General features: G+C 31.2%; 1 protein-coding gene across 1 annotated transcript in view; it reads left to right on the forward strand.

Moving 5' to 3' along the window:
• Positions 1-22,242, forward strand: part of LOC125067933 (microtubule-associated protein futsch-like) — a 132,708-nt gene that overhangs the window by 74,654 nt on the left and 35,812 nt on the right. The window contains exons 2-7 of the mRNA XM_047676831.1: positions 3,867-3,965; positions 9,327-9,499; positions 10,590-10,815; positions 16,873-17,031; positions 21,674-21,855; positions 21,998-22,169. Coding sequence (XP_047532787.1) covers positions 3,867-3,965; positions 9,327-9,499; positions 10,590-10,815; positions 16,873-17,031; positions 21,674-21,855; positions 21,998-22,169 — 1,011 coding nt within the window. The remainder of the gene's footprint in view (positions 1-3,866; positions 3,966-9,326; positions 9,500-10,589; positions 10,816-16,872; positions 17,032-21,673; positions 21,856-21,997; positions 22,170-22,242) is intronic.

Here is a 22,242-nt window from a genome sequence, read left to right on the forward strand (position 1 = left end):
AATTTAAAACATTTCCAAAGAATTCCGTTTTCAACATTACTTTTATACAGAAGTCATTTACGTTAATATTTGCGTTTCCGTGACCTGCGCTCATAGAATTCATAGTTTTTTATTCTTATGTATTCACGCGAATTACGAAAATAATTTCCACTGTTTGATGATACGTCAGGCCGTTATGTAAATACGAAAACGTATAGCAAAAACCTCTTCGTGTTGCAATGCATTTTGATGTACCGAAGTTTTATGAGCATGATAATTTTAATGTTTGAAATCGTATTATTTGAAATGTCTAACCTATTTGTAAATTTAATGGTATCTCGATTTCTTCAGTAACATCAGTCAGCCTATTGGAATCTATTAAAACAATAATAAGTATCAGTCGAATATATTGAAGTTGACTTGATTAATTCGTTTAGCATTTTGTAATATTAATTTCCAAAATTTCCAAAAAAGCTGATACGAAAAGCAGGTACAAAATTGTAGGGAGTTGCTTAAACAGATCAATCAAAAATAAATTATCCTAATGTTTTAGCCAAAAATGGATTTATATATATTGAATCGGTAGAGTGTCTTTGCATCTTTATTTTTTAGATACCATCCATTTCGATATGTGGGATCCTATCGTAACTTTAATATATAAAATGCACGATACATAATCTAAAGAATGGGACTGCCGAGAAATGGTTAATAAATCAAATATGACTAAAGCTCCCGAAGTTGAAATACTTCAAACATAATAGTATGCTATCGACAAATTCTTTTATATTTTCTCTTTCTCTTCTTAGTACACTCTACACTAAAATCATACACGTCGTATACCATAAATTTGATGGATGTATCTTTGAAAAATTATTTTCAAGTATACTTTCTTCATCTTGTTCCATTTCAAATGTCACCTAAACACCAGGTCAAGAGACCATAAAAATAACCTCAATAACATCAACGGTATTAAACTGAATAATCGCTTATCAAATTTGCAATATATTATAACGTCGTTTTGATATCAAATCATTTAAAATGGATCCGATTGAAATAGGTCTCGTAAATCATACAAGATAATTGAATAGCAATCGTTCTAAATCATCTCCAAGTGTTAACATTAATAAAATTACGAATACATCTGTAACAGTAATCAAATCATTTTGGCATCGCTAGTTTGATTATTTCAAGACCCCAAAAGTTCTTGAAAGGAGAGGAAGTAATAGCCCAGCAATTATTCTCAGAACTGCTCTTACTTAGTTTAGTTCAGAACGTGGAGTTATAACTGAATGTAGCATATATTGATATAATATACTTTTAATAATCATAGCATTATGCAGCACGCAATTACTTGAAGTTTTTATTCCCTACGTCTAATTAGCATTTTAATTTGTATAATATCAGTATAACATTGGTTTATTTCACATATTATTATTTTTATACTTAAAAATGTTTTCCTTAGCCAGATTCGCATTGAAATTTAAAAACTCGTATAGTTCATTTTACAGCTAAATTTAGACCTGATTTAATCAAAATCAGTTAAGCACTTAAAACTACGGAAACAGACAAAATTGCTTCTGTTTTTAAAATATTAGATAGATAAATTATTATTAATTAAAGCACATCTATTGAATAGATAAACAATCAAAACCAGAAATAATACAAAAAAAGTAATTCCAAATCCCTGACCTATAAACAAAGAAAATGAACATTAAAACGGGTCATTCAAAATGAAAAGAAATGTTTGCAACTTTTAATTACTGCTAAACTGACTCTCATTATGTGAGGCTGTGTTTTTATTGTCTCGGATTCATTTATTGTACTTGATAATATGGGAATATTACTAATTACAACAATCATTAATGTGGAGTATATTTTTTTTTAGTATTCGGATTCGTACTGCTGCCTAACATTATAAATCACTCACGCAATATCTTCTAATACAATTGATATGAAATTTTCATATCAATTGTATTAGAATTTTGTATAACTTATAGCTTCTGGTTCAATCAAGCTTGGTTTCTATATTTATTGACTAAATTAAGGACCAGAGCACTTTTCACACGAATCTGTAAAATCTGTTACAGATACACGAAAATTATAATATAGAATTCAAATTTAAAGGATACAATAACTTTATAATGTAGACGTGAACATGGCATTTTTCTAAAGTAACAAAGCACACACAATTATTAAAAATATGATAAAAAGTGATGGTGACTCCCTTAATAAGATTTTACACATAATTGACCCTAATAGTTATTTTCGTATACAAATTATCAAACATATTTATTGCAATAGATGCCTTTCAGAAATATTGCATTACTTTTAAAATTTTCAACAAGATTCTATCTCTAGAAAAGCCTTGCTATATTATGAATCATACAAACTTAGAACAATACATGCTTAGAATAGTAACAGAGTTATCACTTGACCTCTCTCTTGGTTCCATTCTAACCTAGAAATAAAGTTTCAACGAAATTACACCTACCTTCAAATAAAACTCTTGAAATACATCTAGAATTACGTGCAATACATTTGATTGGTCAGTACTATAAACATGGTCTATTGCTTCGGTGGTTAAATTTAAAATTTTTATCGGTCCAGTAAAACATTCGGAAAGAGATATTTTAACATTGCCTTTAATGGGAAAACTCATCCTCCTGTTCTGGTCGTATGGTCCTTACGTTCCAATCCAACCATGCCAAACAGTGACATGTTTGCGAATCATCGCTTTATAAGATGCTGTAATAACTCTAATCAGGGGGCGAAAAACTGATCTGATAAAGAGTCATGTGAAAAACAAGGATAAAACAGTTAAACGAATGCTAGATTACAATGCGTATCTTCTTAATAATCTCAAAATCTCTGCTGTAATCTAACATTGAACACTGTAAGTTCTTTTATTATCAGTAACAATGTATGAACTATTTAAATCTTCTATTAACACAATCTTATACATAAAACAATCAAAGCATCCGTTTATACAGAAAGTAATTCTACTTAGGTTTTTGGTATGACAATTATTTCGAATAATTTTCTTTTATATTTTTGTTCAGAAGCTCAACAATTTATCATTAATAAAGTATTAAAACTAAGTTAACGTAAAGTGAGACGTGATCTCATTTTAGGAAACAAATCCTCACGATAATCAGGCGTTTATCATAGAAAATCAATATCGACACGAACGTTTTGAAATAGAATTGTTTCATTATTCAGTTCCTATACGATGTACTGGACGGATTATTAATATAATGAAGCAGTGAACTCGCTGCCGGGTAACTTTTCCCCCGGGATACCACGGGAAGTAATAAAGGAAATTGTGTTCGGAACGCGTGTACACAGTTCACAAGTCTTTTGTACGTTTGTTTGCGCTGTTTGTGGACATACAGCGTATTTGAGGTCATTGTTGTGGAAAATTCTATTCTAATAGTCTTTTCTTTACCTGTTATTAATGACTCCCGGAATTAATCGTTTCATTTCTAGATTCAGAATTTAATGGATATGAATTTTTATATTCTTTAATTTCACCTGTATAATTTCTTTAATATAACCTGAACCTTCCAGAACCTTGTCGATGAAAATTGACACATTTATTAAAAACAAAATGAAACTGTGACTCTTCCTTTAAAAAAGATCTGAAAGTTCTAGAAATTATTGTACTATATTATGTTATATAATAATAATAATTTCAAAAGTCGTATGGCCAATATTTGAAAAACGAATTAAGATTTTTAATTAATTAACTGTCGAAAGGTAGTGGTAGTAAATTTGCGGATACAAATTATAAAATTCTCGTTGCGAATAAAGAATGAGATAGAGAATGTTATGAAGAGAAGTTATTGCTATCGTGGTGAAATAGATTTTAATGAAACTTTTTGTTACAGGGCTCCTGTCATGGGATTCTGGCGAGCACCAGGTCGATCTGGAGAAAGAACTGGCCACCCTCTCGGCTCAGGCACCCGAGGGGGAGGAAGCCAGATATGGTATGTATCTTATATAATTAAATTTAACATTCTGCTTCAAGCAGTTTTTAAGGAATTAAAATATACATATGTTGATTATTCTTAATATACGGACGCTTTATTCTCTTTTAATTGATGTTATTTAACTTACAATTTAAATCTGTCTAAAATAATTGTATTCACTTGTAGTACAGCGTAAACTAAAAAGAATAAATTTATCTTAATGTATAAATTAAACGAAGACGCTCATTTAAAAAGATTTCTTCTAAAGAACCGATCTTTAAGATATTAGATTGCTTCAAGAGAAATATAATTTATTAGAGAAATTTCCTTTAGAACACTCTATTTAAGAAAATTTAACGGAAAAAAATTTTTTTTAGATATAATTCCATGAGAAGAAATCCATAAATCTTCATTATCAAATAAAACTTTCAGCGATTCTACATCGCTGTAATAAATAACATAGGTAGTCTAGTAAATCTTTATAGCGATAGAAGCTATAAAAGGAGGACCTTTCTCTAAATGTAGGCCAAAGTGTCTGATACAAAATTCACGTCATGGCTTTCTTGTCAAGTGTTGGAACTTTTATAGTACCTCAAAACCCTTATATTAGATTAGCGATGATTCTTTTTGTTTTTGATATTTAAATTTTGCCCATAAATTATGGGATTTTAGAGTATAATTTTCTATACATGAGAATATATAGTAAAATCAGATCATATAGAATATATTTTTGTAAAAGAATTTCATTTAAAGAAACATCGGGCATCTATTGATAAAGATCTTAACACAAATATAAGAGAAACTAACATCTCACCTTGTAGACTCTAAACTCGCCTTCTATATAAAGTGCCATTAATTTCCTTCACAGTTTCAATAGGTGGTGTAAATTGAAAAAGGTTCCTACGTCTTATCTCAGATAGAAAATGTTGATAGGATACAGAATACGCGTAATTCTTTTTCTATTTAATATAAATCACCAATTATTTTTTGAAGAAAGATTAAAGAAAAGTAAAGGCTCAACTTAACGAGAAAATGTGGAGCTTATTCCATAACGCTGATAAAATTTGATAGCGGGAACTCCATACGACACATGCTGAATTCCTCAAGATATTTTTGAAATTCCATTACTGTAAAAAATCGGATTAATCGCCATATTTTTCTGTTTGTTACAAAAATTTAGGTAAAGTAATAGTCACGCTGTTTGTGATTTAATAGTTCCAAAAAGAATAAACATAATTCAGACTAATTTATCACAGAGCAAGGTGAATGACAACGAATGACATTTTAAATATGTGTCTTTTTGCAGTTCTAAAAGAATACAATAATTTAAAAACAAGTAAAGTCGTAGCGTTAAATATAAATGAGTTTATGAGTAATCTGTCGAACCATCGCAACAAAAGTATTCCTAATACGACATTCGGAGTTAACAAATCATTGATTTTTATAGTGTACATCATTATTATTCACTCTAACCCTCATATTTCGCTTTAACGACGCTTAACATAAATTATTATTACGTTTCAGTAACGTTGAATTGTCATATCAGTTAATTTATGATTAGGCTTACTGGTTTCAGGCTTAAGAGGAGAATATTGCTTTGAGTTTGGAATATTTTAATGGGATTTTGTAGGAACGATTAAATTTGCATAAGCTCTTGATCTATTGTCATTGCTAAGTGGACCAAGTTTAGAATTGGTTTCTTCTTCAACTTTTTATATCTATTGATGCGCTTTGTTGCTAAGACCGATTCGTATGCCGTGACGGTAAACGGCAAGATGCTCTCTTATCGGTAACACGACGTGTCAAGTACCACTCCTCTGCCTCTCACTACCATTACATAAATGAAATTGTTTTAACAAAAAAAAATTTTTTCTTTAAATTTTCCAAATATTTATTTAATAGTTTACTTTTTAAATTAAAATTTCTTAAAATTATGGAAAAGACCAAATGAACATCATCAGAATAGTACCATACATATTGAAACATCTGAGTACGGATTAATATCGATAGTCAAAGCATATAGCGTTATAATCAGAATTTGTTCCTCTTAAAAAAAATCCAATTCCATCCCACCACTTTTAATCAATATCGAATATTTACTCCGTTGCGTATATAAGCTCTACTTTAATTTGTAGATGAATTATCATGAAATACTGGCTTCATTCCAACATCGAGTTTTATCTCAGTTTCTAGTTGAATAAGTTTCCCAAAACACGGCTTTATGCTGAAAGTGAATTATGATTTTGTAACGAACTGTGAAACTTATAACATTCAATATAAATGAAAATATATTTCGAATTTTAGGTGAACTTTTTCAGGTGGTTTTAATAATATTTATTCAGCAGACATTAATTTAATTTATGATGAAAGTAATTCAGCTAATGGATATATTTTATAAGCAATTTATTAAAATATAGTTAGTACTAAATTTAAAGGAGGAACAGTAAATAATTTAATATTTAAATCATCCAGATGGCGTAGTAGTTAACACACAAGAATCTTATTCGATTTTTGTGTGTCAAACTGACATGTACATGTGCTTCATTTTTGTATATTATACCATACTTGACGGTGATGGGAACTCAGCTTTTGTGGAATGAATTTTTTCCATGTGTATCATTCGATCATTGTGGTGGAATAAACTCCAATGCTTCTCGTTAAAAAACGGAGGACGTCCTTAGCCCAGAAGTGGGACTTTACAAATTGCACTTGAGTACACTATTTAGTTAAAATTATAGGTCTCTTTGAATTAATTTAAATAACTAATGCAAAGAGAAAAGTTCCCAAGATGCTCAACTTATTACGAAAAGAGAAATTAAAATTCGCAATTTCCAACTAGCTACATAATTTCTCGAGTGCGCTAGCATAACAAAATGGGTAAAAATTTTTGTCAAGGCGCGAAGCCACAATCGAGCGTCACAACTGACGCGGTTCCGAGGGACATTTTTGTGAGAATATTTTTTAAGTAATTTCTTTTGAAACGCCACGGGCGTCCGTTTTTGTGTAGTTGTATGAAATAAATAAAACGAAAATAGCGAATATGAATAAAGTTTCCAATCTTCAATGAATTTATATAGAATTACATATATATGAATAAACTTTATTATATATAAAAAAACGCATTCCCAGACCAATCTTAAGTCGTATCCAAAAAAAAAAAAAAGTCTGATATAAAGTTATCAAGTGTTGTAAATACTCAAACAATAAAAATTTAATATATGATTTTAATGCAGAACCAACTATTTCAGTAAAACTCAACATAAAGGATTATTAGTACGCTAAGGGATGCTACTGAATTTCTGGATTTTTTAGGACATTAAATAATAAGAACAAAAGCGTTAAAAAGACTATCAGTTTGTGTTTATCTTTTATTAAAAAGTTAAAATCATTCACTTTGCTTCTTCACGGATTAATAGCTTCCCTCTCCAGGCGTTATATCAGCCATTCATGGTATTCATTCTGTTTTCAAGTGTCGTTAATCCGATCGTCGTTGAATGGGACTGTTTACGGCAGTCGTTGAGTTTCGAGGGAAGCTTATCAATGAAGTGTCAGTGAACGTTTCGGATGAAGAGGGCTTATGGCAGATTAGATTAACTTTTTTATATATTTGTTTTTATTTGTAAAAGGATCCGAAGGAATCATTGTGTATACATAATATTTGAAAAATATAAACATCGTTATAAGCTTACAACTAATCGATTCCGTATTTTATTTGAGAAATAAATAACTTATGAATTTCACAGTAAGATTCTACATTCTGAACTGAATTTCGTGTTTTGATTGACTCTTAACAGCAGATAATATCTTATAGTATATTCTTGCATCGTGTAAAAAACTACTAATACATTTAGTATCAAATCTGCCGTGTTATAATTTATAATCACGAAATATATACGATTGTGTATTTTTTTTCTTATTTTCTATACATTGGTTATCTAGTTCAGAGAGCAACTCTTCACGTGTGATTTCTTGAATATTGTCAAGACCTTTTGAAACAAATAAAGTCGCTCAAATAATAAACAAGAAAATTATAAAAGAAAACCATTCTTGGTTAGATAAAGATTTACACAATAACATTAAAAAGTTTATTACGCAAATACTTAACGAAGATCCGCTTGTAACAATTCGCAAAGATAAAGAATTAAGCATCTGAAAGAGTAATTCCTTGCTTTAGGTGTAACAACTGAGAGCCGCGAACAAAGGGCCGTAATTATATTTGCCCTTCTTAAAAAGGTCAAGGTCGCTCGAGGGCATTAAAAATTCCCCTCTATTTTATATTATGTCAAGCTTTTTCGTCGCGTTTCCTTGGAGTTGTGAAATTTACCTAATGACGCGTTATGTCCTCAAATGTCCTTGCTTAATTTTATGAAAAAAACTCGCCTTTTGTTATATTATAGCGGTAATTATTTAATAAATAATTAAAAATAAATTACTATGTTTCTTAAGAGTCTAAAGCGCCAAATTCAACAGTAAACAAAAATGATCCTAATGATAAGATATATTACGGTTTTATCCCAAAAAACTACTGCTCAAGTGAATATTTTATATTTTCCCTTTTTTGTACATTTCTTACATTTTCCGCTTAACTGAGTGTGATAGAGATAAACGAGTCAATATCCGGGCGTGGTTTAGTGTCATTAGTTTTGTTTACGCAGACAAGGTCGAGATGGCCATTTTGTATTTTACGCCGAATAAGATCATCTGGCGTCCCTCGGTCTCTTGGCTGGATTTGTTTTTTAGTCTTCCCTTCTTCTTTGCAAACATAATTGGGTTTTATATTTACTATAAATATTTGTAATTATATTTTAAAAAGTTTTTAGAATTAATACAACTTTAAAAAATCTACAGTTTTCCTGATTTCATTACAAAAAAAATAGAAAGAAGAATGACCAATAAATCTAATTTCAGACAAAGTATAATGCGATCATGAATTTACATTATAGGATTGAATGTTAAACGTAATACTCAATTTTACTTAATTGGGACTAATTTGTCTAATAGGAACAAGAGTCTTCATCAACCTTAATTAAAATATACTTTTATTAGCAGCCCGTAAATGTCCCACTACTTGGATAAAGGCCTCCTCTCCTTTGAGGAGAAGGTTTGGAGCATATTCCACCACGCTGCTCAAATGCGGGTTGGCGGAATACACATGTGGCAGAATTTCGTTGAAATTAGACACATGCAGGTTTCCTCACGATGTTTTCCTTCACCGCCGAGCCCGAGATGAATTATAAACACAAATTAAGTACATGAAATTTCAGTGGTGCTTGCCTGGGTTTGAACCCGAAATCATCGGTTAAGATGCACGCGTTCTAACCACTGGGCCATCTCGACTATACTTTTAATAACTTTGATTAATACTAATTTTATTTCCAGGCGAAAGATTGATCCAGTTCGCGTCCGAGAACCTCGTGACGGAGATCCTGATTCACCCACAGATGAACACGCTAATGCAGTGCATGAGGAACCTGCTTAGCTCGTTCACTAGACACAGACATCTTATCCACGCTGGATACACATTTGCCGGCAATGGCTCATGGATTATGCAGGTACGTAGACATGAACTACATGACGTAAAACATTTTCCACCAAATGCCAAGAAGATTTCAGTTTGCACAAATGGAAATTACGGATATCGAATATTCTACTGCAAAAATATATCAACTTCAACCTTCATATCTGATGTTTTCATAAATACGTTTTCATCAATTAAAAATTGACGTTCTTATTACTTTATAAACACAATATTATATAGTACACGTTATAGTTTTTTCATCAGCGAGCGAAACTCGTTACCGGCGTTTAATTTCCGCTCCCCTGCAACGTGACATTAACGGATTGAAATTATATGACACTGATTTATCCGGAAAATGTTACGTTTTCGAAATTTTTAAATTTTCATTCTCTTAACGATATTTAAATTGACAATTTGACTGTTAATATCGTAGAAAATAAAAATCAAAGTAACAGAGAAAATACAAACGAATCGGAACTTTTCATAAAAAATTTAAAGAAACTTGGACTTCAAGTAGACTCATTTAGATTCCTAAAGAATTCTTAATTGTAAGTTTATAAGTTGTTTTAAATTTTTATCAAAGTAAAAATCTGTTGGGTTTAAATTATTCATCTAATACAAGAGCTTTCTTAAAAACAATGACTATAGGATTTTTACATTGGTCTCCATTAATTAAGGGTTTGTGTCTTACCCAACCCTTTCCGTACTGTTTCTTTCGCTTCACCCTTCCTTTTTCTAATCTAATCTAATTTAAACCCATTTCAATCTGCCCTGTAATTTTGTACTGTCTCTGGTTTTATGCAAAATTAAATAATCTATATTTAACTTTGTCTTTGGGACTAAATACGTCCTCAAAACGTCTTTTACGTTAAATATATTTTTGTTGCTAGTATTTTTTTCTGTTGTTTCTGAGTTTTATGTTTAGGCACAAGTGACTTAACAAGTGGGCTGTTTAATTGGACCTAAATCTTCCAGATCGATAATATTTGTAATAAAAAATTTAATGTCAGATAATCTTTAACGATTACAAGAGATTAATTGCTATCAAAATTACTAGAATCATAGACATTATCACAGGATGTTATTTGCATTGTTTTGGTTTCCAAATGTGCGTTTTGTTTCAGGATGGGACATTTTCCCTATCCGACTTTACTGACGCTTACCAAGAGAACGAAGTTCAGCGCGTTATCCGCGCATATGAAAACTCGATCTCCATCGATATACACTGCTCGACCGGCGGTGGCGAGTGGCAGAAGCTACTTGATACGCCATTCGTCAAACACTGCAAGATTAGAATCAACCCCACCGATATACTCGACTCTGGCTCTCAAGCCATCAAGGATTTTATCAGTAAGTACAACTAGCAACAACACTAAACACTATATTTCATGTATAAATTTAATTATAATAATTGTGCACGTTATAAATGAGTTTATTGTTACTTCCGAAAACAAGATGGCGTAATCTTTGACATTTCTACATCGCGATGGCAAGATTCGCTATTTGTCGTATATAGGGCATTGGGAAGATATTATATGGTTACAAATGGCATATATGGCATTTGTTTTATTCGTAAAGATTAGAATTGTGTAGCTTCCTTAGAAGCTAGTATTTCTATTATTATTAGTTGAAATTGTCCATGAACAGCTTTTAAAGTCAAAATTATCGCAAAAATTAAAGAATTCTAGTATAGTTTTGAACTTTAAGTATACCTATTAAAGTAACAAACTTGGAGCGATAATATGATCTCGAAATGTGAATTTGTGAATACACTAACATTTAAGTACGGGAGAATAATAAATGTCGAACAGGTTTTATTAGACTTTCGTGATCAAAAACAGACAAAACTTCGACGCTTAAATTTATCGCTGCTTTTGATGTCCCAAAATAACTTGACGGTGTTCCTCGAAAACCGCTGTATTTAAATAAATAATTAATGCAACGAAAGTAAAAATTTACTAATTAAAAAACGAGAGGTGTCGTTGAACACATGTAACAAAATCTTAATTGATAATTTTGTCTGTTTTACGATTAAATAACAAAAACCTGAATTAGTGTTTAAAACGCCGGACATTTGATCTTAATGGTCGAATATACTTTTTCAAAAATCGGACGTAATTTTTTATATCTTTACCAACTTTAATCCTTTAGTTACATTATTAGTATTGTTTTATTCGCTCTGAAGATGCTGCGTCCGATAAATTATAAAGTGCAACTACTAAAAAGCAATTTTTTTAATACATTTTTTCTGAATGCAAACATAAAAATCAGTACATAATATGAAACCGGACATCTTGCAAAACTGCAGTGCAATTCTATAAGAAATCACTTCGTATCTAACTCGTGAAATACAGACAGACAGTGTTACGCCATTTTGATACGTACATCCTATAAATTGTATAATCACTATAGTCAATATCATTCTGACATTTCAAGTTCTTGTTCTAACTGAACATATTTTAACATTCAAATATCATATAGATTTTTATTTAGAATTCGAGCTGTTATTTAGTCTTGGTTATTATATTATAATCGCTTGTGTTCCAATCAAGAAACCAAACACGAGAAACCAAGTCTAGTGTAACATTCGTCAATTTCAACTTCTGTTCGTCTCGTGTTTTGCTATTTTGAATATGAATAACGCAATTTACCTAAAGTTTCGAGAATAACTCGGTACGATTCCGATATTCAAAACTAATGAGGCCGCTTGTACAACAACTTGAATAGAGGTAACTATTGAATCCAGTGCACATCTTGACTGATCTATGTGTACTATTTCCAATACTATTAAAGATCTGATCTACATATAACAAACTGCGTCTGTCTGTCTTACTGAACGCGTTAACCTCAAAAAACTTTCGAACGAATTTCGATGCGGTTTTTAGGTATATTTTAAGTTGTATAATTCGTTAGGCTTTTGTGCAAATTGGCTTAAATATAACGGTTATTGTTGAAGGTGTAGGAGAAACATGCAAATGGCGAGTATTACTTGCGCAAACCACCATAAACGTATAATTTCACGTTTTATGACGCACATTCTACCCGTGTAAGCCGAGACGGGTATACTGACATCAACTTAAAAAAAAATAATTACAATAAGCCAGCCATACATTAATTCTAAAAACAAAATGTTTTTTTGACTTAAGAGAAACGTCTTTCTTGTAGTAAATAGTTTTAAATACATATATACTGTTTTCAATTAATATTAAGTTTAAAATATTTTGTAGGAACATATATCATTGCGAAATACCTGTATTTTAGTTATAACATACAAACTTCTGAGTTCTCGAGATAAAATAAATTAATGGGCGTATATTCAAGTCAGAATTATTCTACTGCAACTAAAACTCAAGTTCCATCCCTAATAAGAAAGTTCTATAACAAGGCTAACTATACTACTCAAATACGATGTCATTGTTGGAAATGTCACTAACTTACGTACGTGAAATTACAAATTCCGCACAGTTAATTTGTCGTCTCGAGTTTCTGTTGCAAAGTTAGACGCCTACAAGCGCCTGAAGCGTTTCAATAGCAGTACAAATTACAGACATGAAGCGAAAACTCATTTAAATTCTAAACGAAATGTTTAAGTTTTGTAAGGCATGATATAAAAAATAGAGAAATTTAAATCAAAATAATCAAAGTCTGACTTTAATTTTAAATGATATAAAATTCCTAAAATTTTATAGCCATTAGATCTTTGGACATTGTAAAAAAAAAATTAATTATATATTAAAAGTAGGTCATGTACCTACTTTTATTGTACAAAGGAATAAAATAAATGTAAATTGTCTGATACATAATGGTAATGGCACTTTAAACATACCTATGTAATGTTCCAGTAATTTCATCAAAGTAACTTTTTAGCTAACCGACGCTCGGTTTAACGAGTGTGTAATATTTAATTTTGGACTTCATTAAAAGCTTTCGTATATCATTGCGTTCGTTAGCAAATTACCATGTCAATTTGAACCTAAACAATCTGGTTTAAATAACAATGTTGCTCCTACTATTTTTAACTTAGCAATAATTATGTTAATGTTTTTTGCTCTTGATAAATTTTCAGGCTCCTTAGGATCTGTATATTATGGAATATTTTAAAGAAGGATGTTATCGATAGCGTAACTTATTTTAATTATTTAAAGTAGAAATATATATTAAACGTACAAAATCGTTAACAATTTTTCTAGAAGAACAAAATCCCGTCTGCAATCAAAAGACACTCCATTAATGTATCGAATATCACGAGAACAGTTCGTTTGAAACAACTGTACTTAAAAATAACGAACGTTTTAACGAAACAATACAATTAATTCCTTCTGAATAAGCTCATCTCCGAGCGAACTTAATGACTCGCTACATTTCACTGAAATGGCTTAAGAGACTTGAGTTTTTTCCGTACCAATAAACATTTTAAAGCATTTACTCACACAAGTTTTGAAACAATTGCGTCTGTTTTATTGTTCGTTTATACTAGAAAACTCTGTGGCTTATAATTTATGATTCACGTTTTAACATTTTATATTTGAATAAACAAATCTTGACTTCTCTGGAAAATATGCTATAATATCATTATAACCCAATAATGCAAATTTGTACAGTTTGTATAAGTATCACGTTCCTACTGTTTATTATTCTATTAGTATCAAAATACATACAAACTTAAAATCAAGAATATAAAACAACATTTTATTAAATTAAATTATATAAATCATTGGATTGTCACCGTCTAATTGGGTGGATCTTTGAAACTATTGTTAAATTAAATTGCAAGATTGTGCCTGTACCTATGTACTATATTTTGGTGAAGGTGAAGTTAAATAAATGCTTGCGAAAAGGCGTGGTCCATACGGTTAGATGCACGAGCGTTGAGAGCGAGCGGAGTAATCGATATCGCTCGGTGCGATACTAATTGCATTATACATTTGTATACATCTTCATTACAGATAAAATATCGTTTGATTGTACGCTTATTAAATTAAGGCATGTACGTCACTGTCACTGTCACTCAGTAAATGTACTATTACTTAGGTACTTCGAAGAAAGAAATTATTATGGGAGTCGAGGTAATTATTAATAATAGTAACAATATTAATTGTAACGAAATGAATAATTTTATAATAGCAAAAATTAATACTATTTAAATACACAGCATTGTAACGCCGTAAATAATTTCAACAATCAACTTACATCAGTAGCGTAAAAGCCAATAAAGTGCCGCGGGTTTCATTGCTATTTTCAGTGGTTAAAGCTGTTATTAGAAAATGATTGGTTAAAATATAATTACTACGAAAATATAATACATTTATTAAATTTTTATTAACAAAAATACAGATTGAACAACTGTACTGTATTGACTTGACCGATTTTGATATAAGATTTTGTTGAATTTATAGTCACTGGAATGATTTTTATCTATAGCTGGGCCTGATAGCACTTTTAATACCTACCCCGCAAATTTTAATTGCCAAACCTAATTTTTGATCCAAAATACATTCCCCGCGTTTCAACCGTTCAAGATTCTAATACAATAGTAATATTTCCAGATAGCTCTGTTTTTACAAGAAGTAAATATAAATATCAATAAAAGTCACACACACAACAATTCTTAAAAAAATGTTTGGTTAAAAGCGTCGTTAAAATTTTTACTCGTACAAAACGTTCCGTGTTAGTTTTAGAACTGTTACTAATTGGCTTTTACTGGAACTATCTAAACAAACTTGCCTGCACATGTGACCTTATAGAACAGGAAGCCCATCAGCTCGACCCTTCTAGGGCAATTTAATCAATGGGCTTGCAATATTTCAGCTCCAATTACTATCTAACACGGCAAAGTTTCCAATTATCACGTGAAACTCGAAGTTAATACGACGTGATATTAAAGTATTAAGATGAAACTTAACGATTCCGTAAACAAAGAAACGATATTTTAAATGAATTCAGCTTAGATTAAGAATGTATGTACGTCTTTGAATCGGTGTCTTTTGTCATTCAAATGTTAATCGACCGGTTAAATTAGTTGTGCATAGAAATTGTAATCTTTTACAATCTTATACATTATATATTATACAACATATCTTAAGCCTATTTTAAGCTATTTAAATATCTATATATGTATAACTTTGTAAGTAAAGACAAGATAAATTTTTTTTCCGCGTAATCTCTGTAATAAATGAGCTCGAGTTTGAGTTGTTTACATGAATAAAACTTTTTTTTTTTATCAAAATCTAGGTATGATAATAATTATAAATAATAAAAATAAGAAAATACTCAGTAAAAATACAATATATCCAAGAACATTTCACTTACATTTAGAAATGAAATTGTCTTACGAATGCATTATCTTAATCTAAATTTATTTGCGGGTGACATAATAAAAGGAAGCCCTCTCGGGTTTAATTTTATCACGGTAAATGTCTGAAAATATTCTCCTATAACGCTGAAGCATTAAAAGGTAGTGTTTTACAGATTAATCCCGAAGGAAAGATAAGGCGCTCGAAAATTTTACATAATAATAAAAATATTACCCGTAGGACTTTGTACAGAAGTTGGTTAGTATACTGTTCTAAAGAGCGAGAGAGTCAGTATCACAACATGGTATGAAACAAAGTCGCTTCCCGCTGTGTGTCTGTCCCTGAGTATGCTTAGATTTTTAAATCTATGAAACGGATTTTGATGCGATTTAATGTATAGTGTGATTCAAGGGTAAGGTTTCTTAAGGCATTTATAATACATGCATAATATACAAGAGTAGATAAATATTGATATTCTAGAGGTTTCTAATGTGACATGGAGGTGAATGTTGACATATTAAAATCTCTGATCGTATAGTTGGTGGCACATTGCGTAAATATAAGTTCATTATTATTATATTCGTTCCGTCTATCAATTTGTTTCATTTTAATTATTTTAACTGATCGGGAGATTCAATTAAATTTGTTTTTATAACGACTGAGTTTAATTTACTTTATCGAAAGCTGTATCGTGTGCAACTTTAATTGAAACTAAATAATTATTTTATTTTACTCACTACACATTTATACTTTTTATGATAATTGCTTTTAGTATTTTGTTATTTTTTTATCATTGTTATTTTTATATTATACAGAATATACAGGCTATTATGCATGTGTGTATATACTTTATTTACTTTTTTATAATCGGTAGGTAGACGGCCTTATAGTCACCAATGTCCATAGACATTGGCACAACAATACAACCTTAGGACAACATGTATTTACAAACCGATAATACGTATATACATTGTATTTTGGACAGATAACAAATTACTCCTATAGTAAATAAAAAAATATAGGCTCCCCCTATATAAATAATAGGATGAAATATTTAAAGAATTTGTAAATCAAAATTGTAATTTCATTAATATATATTTCTTTTTTTCAACAGCATACCTCGACCCTTACGTAGTGCCAGCAAGTCTGGAACAGCTGCTGGTCTCCAGCGACGTGGTTGGCAACATTCGCTTCAGCCACCCAACTCTATATGTCTTCCCTGGAGGTCAGGGAGATGCCGCATTATTCGGCATCAATGGATTTAATATGCTCGGTAAGTGGGATAATATAATAACGGATCAATGGGAAATAAAAAAAAACGAATATATTTGAATAAATATATAGAAGAAACAGTCAAAGAACCATTGCTGATGGTTCAATATAAGCTCAAGGTCATCTTTAAGAATAGCGGTAAATAAACCCCCAATGTTATAACCTCCGATGACAGGTGACACTTGTAGAAGAATAAAGTTACGTTCACACGATAGTATTTTTTAGAAGTTAGATCTTATAGTTGTCGAAGAAGTGATAGAAGTCATCATTTTAAAGATAATTATAATCCCACTGACTTTTACTCACCGGTTATTCTCGGGTCTACAGCATTACTTTTCGTACGAGATGCATATATTTGAGAATTATTAAGCATATTATGTAGTCCTTCTAAATTAAAAAGGATTTTGACTGCGTTTTTGGAAAATTAAAATTGGAACATCATGATATAACGAAATAACGAAATTTTAAATATTAAAAGAAATTAATTTTACGACACGCACTGAATTGAAGTCGGAATCAAATCATAACCTAAGTATACCATGAAGAAATCAAGCCAACGTCTTATTTTATTATTGCTTAATTCGAACTAAACACTATTTATATATATATTTTGTTAAATATATCTATTAGGCTGTAAAAACATTTTGCTAGCTCATAAAATAAATATTATTTGATAAAAGAAAAATGCTTGACGATGGAAAACCAATATTCCGCTTGGCATTGTGCCAAGACCGGCTCTTTAGCCAAGGTTGGTCTAGCCTCCGGGGCATCGGTGATTTAAGCCTCTTATACGCCAACGGGGCGGGAATCCGACTTCTATTGTGTTTTATTTATAGTAGTATCCATCTCAAATACTAATGTGATTGGTCGAACACATACTACATATTTACTTAACATCCATTAGAGAATGGATTTTTTATACACTTTTTAGGTTAAAAGGCTGACCTAATATTCAAAATAATTTAGTGAATTTATTTTTGAATCAAGAGACATATTTTTAGTTAGCATATATTAATATATTCCATCCGCACCCTTGACAAATAATTGTACATTTGACGAAATTTGAGTATTTGTCTATAATTTTCCAGACCAACGAATAGAACGAAGAATAGCGTGTCTACATAGTTTAAGTCTATTGAAGAGTTGTGATTGAATTATTGACAAAAATAACAAAATAAAAATCCCTACTGTAATATTCCATGGCGTGATAAACATGAATGCAGAAACAAATAAAAATAGGACGATAAAAGATAAACTGAAGACAATTTGCATTTTTCGATCGAGACCCAATTAAGCAAACTAAACACAAACGAAATCGAGATTAAACAACGTTAATAAGCGTTAAAAAATAGGAGAACAAAACTGCCTCACTCAGATGACAACGACATCACTAAAACCTAAAAAGAGGAATAATTTTACTCGGCAAACTTTGGCGCGGAGCCAGACGTGATGAGAAAAAAAATTTACACGATGCTTAAGCATTTTACTGAGACATAAACTTATGATTTAGCATATTTATGAACTATTATGAAATTATTTCTTTCAATTGTTGTCAAAGCGAAATTATTCCATTCAATTTTAAAAAGAATATTTGGCTTACTGAGTTTATTTCATTGACAACTTTCAGCGTGTCAGAGTTCCAGCGTTTCTTTGATTTCATATAATTTGTTAAATACTTAAAGTGTACGATCAATTTAGATTTAATCAATAAAAGGTATATTGATTGTAAAAATACATGGCGTTAATCATCGTTGATTTTCATGACAAATAGGATGCCAAATAATAATGATTTTCATTACATGATATACAAATTATCTTGTTAGCTTGTAGCTGTTTCCTCTCGATATAATTTACATTTCGAATCAGTACTAGTTTTTAATTTAACGTTAAAACTTTTTACTTCTCCCTGGCATTTATTAATCCCTGCTATTGTCAGGGTCTGCCTTCAGTCTAAGTCTACTCCACTTTGCACGGTCTTAAGCGTAATTCTGTGTTTCTGTTATTTTTGAAATATTAAAACATATATGGCAGACATATGACTAGCATAAATTAGTCTGCATTCTTGTTCAACGTTTGCTGCTCATTTCGCATTGTACAAGTTGCAATTCGCATTCGTCTGCACGAATCCTTTTCGGTAGTTATGTCGGAAATTGCTCTTTTGTTCGCATTTGGCTCGAAGCCAGAGTACAAAATCTGTACATTAATCTTCTAAGGCGTTTACTAGATTCTTCCACTTAAATGTTTTTTGGAACTGATGTTTGAAAATGTCGTTGACGAAATAGTTATGGATTTTCCTTAGTCACTTACATGATATATCGCTTCGCTGGGCCGAGTGCGAATTCAGTACAACACGTGTTTAATACCAGAAACGTCTATGAACAAACTCGTTTATATCATTGGTTTGCCGAAAATTATATCTATTTCATACTTACACATGTGGATCAGATCGATTGGATGCCGTCGAATATAAATGAATATTGGGTCCTTACATATGAAATTGGCGTTTTGTACGGGAGGAATATAAAGTAATTTTTTTTATTGTAAAATATATTTAATTATTCAAAGTATGCATCGTGGTTATCTATGCACTTTTGCCATCTCATATGTAGTTCATTGATCCCCTTACTAAAAAACTATGGGGGCGAGAGAGTTTTCTTATAAGAAGTGGTCCAAATTCTGGAAAAAATGGTAATCTTCGAGAAGCAAGGTGGAGCAAGGTCCGAGGAGTAGGGTGAATGTCGCAGACATTTCTATGACTATGAACTAAGCGAGGTACTAATAGTATTTAAAAAATATTTAAAATATTTTTTTTCCATATTTACGAAAAAAATATTTACATATCAAAAATATTATATTTGTATTTCATTCATAAAATAAAATTTCACAAAGGATAGGCTTAACACTTCTTTCTTATCTCCCAGCCAACCAAGCCAACCAAGAAGCATACAAAACGAAATATATGAAGTAGAAGATGATCTTTGAAAGATTTACAATGAAATATATCCATTAAATATTAAAACAGCCGCGCGATATTACCAAAAGCTACGTGGCAAATAAAATAAAACACAGTTCCAGATAAGGTCATAGTAATACCGACATCGTGATCGAATTTGTACCAAAACTTTTCATTTCCATGTACGAATATTTGAAAGCGACATATAAACACGGAAAGCGCATCGAATGACGTCCGAGCCAATTTATTTTTCAATCAGCTGGACAGTTCGTTGCAGAGATTGTATCTCGGACGCGAGTTATGTGATCCATTAAATATTGTGTTTACTTTTATTTAAAATTGAAACGCTATAAATGTAAAACAAATAATTAAAATTAAAGTAAGGTCAGCACAAAAACATCCGAACGTTTTCATTAACAGAGGCTTTTTGCAAAAACTTTATTTACTTTTTATTATTATTAAATAAATAATATTTCATAAAAAACGGTATCATATAATAATTTCTTGGTCTTGGATTGGTTTACGATGTCGGTGTGCCTCTAACTATACTTTATACAAACTCAAACTCAAATTCCTTTATTCAATATACAAGCATTACTCTTACGTATTGATAGACAAAGTAAACATTACCATCGGTTCGGAAAAATAAATACCCTGATCTGAGAAGAATCAGCGAAAGAAACTCAGGGTTTTTTATCAATTTTATGATTTACATACATTGAATATGAACAGCCAGGAGGCGATCGTTTCATTCCCAAGATGTGATATCAATCATAAACTCACTAATTGTATGCTAACCTTTAACACACGAGCGTACCTTTACAATTTTTTAATTTGGAAACACAGGCATTTTGAACACTTTCTGGGATCCTGTTGTAGAACCGTATGCATTGCCCCACAAAAGAGTTACTGACTTTATGCAGTCGAGTAACAGGAGTAACAAGTTTGCGTTTGTTCTATGTACCAATGCTATGAGTATCACAAATTTCTCATAAAATCATTAATATTTTTCTATACATACATAAAATTACAGAATATATATTGAGAAGCAACAGTTTATATATTAATTTCTTTAAATTTATACCTTAATGATTCTTTAGCTCCTAGGTTATAGATTGCGCGTATAGCCCTTTTCTATAGCACAAATATAGTATGGATAACGGCTGCGTTACCCCACGTTACGAAGATAAATAACTCAATATATTTTAATATTGGAAACCCAAGTGTACCCAGTCATATTTTTCTGTACCGCTCATGGCTCAAGATTTCAATATCATTTCGAGTGAAATATTGGAGTCAACGGAATGCGAACACCACAGCACCGGCCTAGACCGTGGAAGCCATTCCGCTTCTGTAGGGAACCTTTCTTTAGTTATGTAATTTTAATTCATATTTTAATTGCAATTTTAGTGAATAAAAGTATTATAATTAAATTGCCCTTTTTTGACATCTGCGGCTGCAACGATCTATTTCATAAACCTTAACGAGTTTTATAACACGTCCTGTTCAATGAAAATATTCATAACAAGATGATGCTAAAACTTCTTGTATTGGGCAAAATGGCTTGGTCGATAAAACAGTGGATCTTACCTAAATTATCTTGGTTCGAAATCGAGCAACTATCATGGATAAGTTTTGATATGTAGTCGTAGTTTGAGCTCTATTTAATTAATTATTATTAACGTTACAGTCGATGGCGGCTTCTCTCGCAAGGCCTGCTGGTGGGACTTCGCACGTCACTTGGACAGACTCGACGCTGTATTATTTACACGGCTCAACAACTGCTCGGTGTCGGGCATGGCTTCGGTGCTTCATCGCAAAGCTACAGCAACTGTTTACCCACAAATTGGTCATTTCTTCTGTAACCTTGAAGTGAGTATCATAATATTTTAAATTTTACTCGCTATTAGTATTTGAAAACAATTATACAGTTAATAAATATGGATATGCTAAAATATATACGCCGACAATTACACAAAAAATAGTATTAAGCTGGTACATGGACTGTTTACAGGAACGTCGCGGACTCGCTAGCCCCGATGGTGATAAAGACTCAGACCCATTGCTAGTATCACTCTTACAATCTGGTTCTGACATGATGACAGACCTTCGACATCTTAATCTAAAACCACAGCATTGCTATCGAAGCCCTGAACCAATTAATTTGTACCACAAAGTTGGCCACGGTAAGTCCTCTTCATAAATACTTTCTGAATTATCCCTATTTGCTATCATTCTAATAAAGTTAGTTAGTCGCGG

The sequence above is a fragment of the Vanessa atalanta genome, chromosome 12 (genome assembly GCF_905147765.1).
Source record: "Vanessa atalanta chromosome 12, ilVanAtal1.2, whole genome shotgun sequence".
In the NCBI taxonomy this organism is placed as follows: domain Eukaryota; kingdom Metazoa; phylum Arthropoda; class Insecta; order Lepidoptera; family Nymphalidae; genus Vanessa; species Vanessa atalanta.